Source organism: Camelina sativa, chromosome 11 (genome assembly GCF_000633955.1).
Source record: "Camelina sativa cultivar DH55 chromosome 11, Cs, whole genome shotgun sequence".
NCBI lineage: Eukaryota > Viridiplantae > Streptophyta > Magnoliopsida > Brassicales > Brassicaceae > Camelina > Camelina sativa.
The window spans coordinates 9,819,956-9,825,181 of record NC_025695.1 but is presented as its reverse complement, the minus strand read 5'-3'; the positions used below and the strand labels follow the sequence as shown (position 1 = coordinate 9,825,181).

General features: G+C 29.6%; 1 protein-coding gene across 1 annotated transcript in view; it reads left to right on the top strand.

Annotated features, from left to right (window-relative positions):
- LOC104722654 (protein SGT1 homolog A-like) overlaps positions 1-335 on the top strand; it is a 3,139-nt gene extending 2,804 nt beyond the window's left edge. Inside the window, exon 10 of the mRNA XM_010440855.2 lies at positions 35-335. Within this exon, the coding sequence (XP_010439157.1) occupies positions 35-170 (136 nt within the window). The 3' untranslated portion in view covers positions 171-335. The remainder of the gene's footprint in view (positions 1-34) is intronic.

The following is a 5,226-nucleotide window of genomic DNA, read 5'->3' as shown; positions in this document are numbered from 1 at the left end:
ATAGTTTGTCCGTTTGGTTGACTCATTTTATGGTTCTCTCGGATATTTTGGACAATGAACAGGTGGAATCGAATGGGACAGTTCTGTCAACAAACTGGCAAGAGGTTGGGACTAAGAAAATCGAGAGCACTCCTCCAGACGGCATGGAGCTCAAGAAATGGGAGATCTGATCTGATGTGATATGATATGATCATTTCTTTTTAATGCATTTGTGACTTTTTGCCTAAAGCTAGACAGATCTTTAAACTTGATCCCTTTCTTCCTGTAATTTCCTGTAATGAGGATCCTAAGGTTTTTGCTTTTGCTAAATATGGCTTTCTGCTTTTGCATCTGCTCTTAGGGAATCCAATTTTTTTTTCTTTTTCATCTGAATATTCATAATTTCATCGTGATTAAAACAAAAAACAAGTTTTAATAGTAGAACCAAGTTTAATTAATGATGGTATATTTAGAGAATTAGTAACTTAAAATTTGAATCAATATTATATTTTTATATACATATTAATTTTTTTTTTATATATTTTCGAGACTTCTTAATAATTATCTTTTTAATTTGAAAAATTTATTTTTAAAAATATTTGTTTTATACATAGCAAATCTCTAATCAACAAAAATTGATACGTGTAATGATCGTGCGAGTTATTAATTTTAAAAACTAAACTTTATACAAAAAGATTGTGAGGTAATTATTTACACTTTTAAGGTTATATTTAAAAGGGAAAATGTATTTCCCTAATATTATATATATCTTTATGCAACCATAACATTTGTAAACTGCTTTTGAGCGTACATTTTCACATATATTGGTGCTATAAACAACAAAAAAGTATGTAACCGTAATTTTTTATTATTATTTATAGATGATATATAATAATGAAATTAAAATACATTGTTGCATGTAAGATTTTTCGGGTTTACGCCTCTATGCAACCGTTACATACACATCTTGATTCTCTGCCGCCTGATTTCGTTGGTCTAGATGAACATGAGAGGAGCATTTTTAAAAAAAATATCTCAAAAAGACATTTCTAATAAATTCTCAATTTTCAAACACAAATGAAATTTTTTGTTATCTTCTCGTTTAGCATTTAGAATTAGAGGTTTGTAATAGAAATTATGGTTTTATTTAAAAATAATACAAAATAAATCAAATTTCGACAGAGTTCATATATCAACAATATACAATACCTGTCGATATCAAGAAAAGCCCCAAATAAGTGATGAGACTATTGGCATTTACACCCATAGACATTTTCACTTTTTGGGTTTTTCCTTTTGATGAAATGCTTTACATATAGAACTATTGTACACTATCATCGAACGATTGTATATAGAGATTTTTTTTTCCTAAAAATAGAAAATTTTGATGTAGTACATACTGCCTATAAAAACTAGCAAAATATAAGGACACAGACCCGAACTTCTTGGTTAAAAATGCCTACAAATCAGTTAGAAATGAAGAAAACATAGAAATCTGATTGACCGCGAATTTTTTCTCCATTTGTTTCCTATTTCTAGTTAATTTTAAATCGCACTTCTCTAAATTTTCACAAATAAAAGTATGTATATATATATATATATATTTTGTTTTACAATATGTAAATATTAGGTGATGTTAAAAGTAAAACGACAAAATCCATTTGACATTTTTATTAGTGATTGTGTGGATATGATTGTTAGCAGCTATTTTTTACTACAATTTAGGTACTCGTTAATCCTGGACTCCTAGTGTAACATATGGACCCGAGTCCATACAAAATCTCACGAAAAGTGATCTCCTTCACCAATCTAGCATGCGAGATTTCATATGAGCATCCGCACATTATTTCACGGATTTGATTTGAATTCTTGGTATAATTTGATGAATAATAATAATTAAATCATATCCCAATATATCAATTCTATCAATTTTACGCTCAAAAGCAGTTGACAAATGTTATGGTTGCAGAAAAGGGTAGAGTATTGCTCTTTCCTCCTATGTATCATTGTTACTTGTTAGTCATGTATTTAAGTTGTAGTGAGAATTAAAAATTCTATCTGATTCCTTTGTTTTGTCATATTAGCAGAATTAATAATTGTCTACAGTTGTGGTATATATCTGTCAAGTTATTAACTCCTTTGTTCATATTTTGGTTTTCGTATGTGTAGAACTGCTTGTATGAAGCTTGAAGAGTATCAGACTAAGAAAACAGCTCTTGAAAAGGGGTCTTCCATCGCTCCGAGTGAATCCAAATGTATGAAGTTGATAGATGAATGCAATCTGCAAATCACATGTATATTCTTTATGCTTTGTTCTTGTTTTCTGGTTGATTTGGTTTACATGCTAAGAGTGATTGTATTGATTGCTGTAATATTATATATCTTTCTACAACCATAACATTTGTAAATTGCTTTTGAGCGTATATTTTCACATATATTGGTGCGATAAACAACAAAAAAGCATGTAACCGTAAGTTTATACTATTGATGGATGATATATAATAATGAAATTAAAATATTTTGTTGCATGTATGATTTTTCGGGTCTACACCTGTTTGCAACCGTAACATACACATCTTGATTCTCTGCCGCCTGATTTCGTTCGTCTAGATGAACATGAACCATACTTATAAACACCAGCAAGCTTGCAATCTTGATTGCATGTGCCAAAAGGCATAGCTACATAACAAAGACCAGGCCTCTTGTATGCGATTCGGTGTTCTTTACATGGCAACTGAGCATTTCCTCTTGACATTCCTGCTACGTTGTTGATCGAAATATGAAAAACATTTAAAAAGTTGATTAAAAATACATATGTTTGTTTTAATTACATGTTTATAGAAACATTATATATATATATATATATATATATAGTTCATAAATTATTTCAATCTCCATTGAGTTATTTTATGTGAAAAGTTAAAAATGAATATATTAAAAAAAAATTCTTACATTTTTTTAATAAATTATTTTTTAAAGTGTATATGCAAATTTCAGAATACAAATGGAAGTTTTCTTATTTTTGCGGTTAGCATTTAGAATTAGAGATTTGTAATAGATATCATGTTTTATTTGAAAATAATACACAATAGTATGACTATCAAACACAAAAATAAATCAGACTTCGACAAAATTCATATATCAACAATATACAATACCTGTCAATATCAAGAAAAGCCCCAAATAAGTGATGAAACCATTGGCATTTACACCTATAGACATTTTCACTTTTTGGTTTCTTTCTTTTTGATGGAATGCTTAACATATGTACACTATCATCTAACTGTTGTATATAGAGTTTTTTCTTCTTCTAAAATTAGAAATATATAATGTAGTACATACAATTGCCTATAAAAACTAGCAAAATATTAGGACATAGACCCGAACTTCTTGGTTAAAAAATGCCTACAAATCAGTTAGAAATGAAGAAAAAATAGAAATTTAATTGACCACGTATATATTCTCCATTTGTTTCCTATTTTTAGTTAATTTAATTTTGATTCACATTTCTCTAATTTTTCAAAAATACAATAAAATCCATTTGACATTTTTATTAGTGATGGTCTGAATAATGATTGTTAGCGGCTATTTTCTACAATTTAGGTACTCGTTAATCCTAGTGTAACATATGGACCCGACTCCATATTAAATCTCACGAAAAGTGATCTTCTTTACCAATCTACCATGCGAGGTTTCATAAGAGCATCCTCACATCATTTCACCCGTTTGATTTGGATTCTTGGTGTAATTTGATGAATAATAATAATTAAATCATATCCCTAGTTCCCTACAAATTTTACGCTCAAAAGCAGTTTACAAATTTTATGGTTGGAGAAAAGGGTACAATATTGCTTTTTCCTCCTATGCATCATTGTTACTTGTTAGCCATGTATTTAAGCTATAGTGAGAATTAAATTCTATCTGATTCCTTTGTTTGTCATATTAGCAGTTTATATCGTCTACATTTGTAGTATATATTTGTCGAGTTATTAATTCCTTTGTTCATATTTTGGTTTTAGTATTTGTAGAACTGCTTGTACGAAGCTTGAGGAGGGCGCTGCCATCACACCGAGTGACTCCAAATTTAAGAAGTTGATAGATGAATGCGATCTGCGAATTAGGTATATTCTTAATGCTTTGTTCTTGTTTTCTGGTTTATTCAGTTTAAATTAAGAGTGATTGTGTTGTTTGCTATAGTGCCAATATATTGATATGTTATTAATATTCAAAAAGGTTTCGATTTATGGAACTTGTTAATATCTTTTTTCAGAAGAAGAGAAAGATTTGGTTCAATCGGTGCCATCAACTTTGCCTTCGAGTTCGACAGCACCATCAGTAGCGGAAATTGATCTTACCCCTGCGCCTGCAGCACCAATTTCACCATAGCAAATTACATGAATTTTTTCTTATACGGTGTATATTCAGATAATACTCGAACGCAGATGAGGATATGAGGCGAGCGATGAGAAAATCATTTGTGAGTATTATCTATATTCTGGTCTTTTTTTTTTCTTTTTATGGAGACTGTCATATATAGTGTTTATCCGTTTGATTGACTCATTTACGGTTCTTGGATATTTTGGATAATGAACAGGTGGAATAAACTGGGACAGTTCTGTCAACAAACTTAGCAAGAGGTTGGGACTAAGACAATCGAGAGCACCCTTCCGGACGGCATGGAGCTTAAGAAATAGGAGATCTGCTCTGAGATGATATGATCCTTTCTTTATAATGCATAAGTAGTGTTTTGCCTAAATCTAGACAAATCTTAAAACCTTGTCCCTTTCTTCCTGGAATGAGGATCCTAAGGTTTTTGCTTTTGCTAATATTATGGTTTTCTGCTTTTGCTATTTGGTAATGTGGTATTGTATGTGGTGGGTTATAATGGTCTTAGGACTCAATTGTATTTTTTTTTTTTTTTTTTTAATTCATCGTAATCACTGTTCCTAAGTTTTTGTTGAAACTTAAATTTACAAAACCAAATAACCAAAAGAATTTAGTGAGTTTATATATACCAACATGTAATAACAGAGATTATAACTGAAGAGTTTTGTTGTCACTTTAGATTCATTTTAAACTTGAAGTAAAGATCAAAGTGAATCTATTAATGTGTTGTATTAAAAGAACCGAGTTAATAAGTATAAAAAGTAAAAATTCACAAATCTCACAACTTTTATGGTTTTCCCATAAAAAAAGAAAAAATAAATAAATAAATATATATATATATATATATATATATATATATAT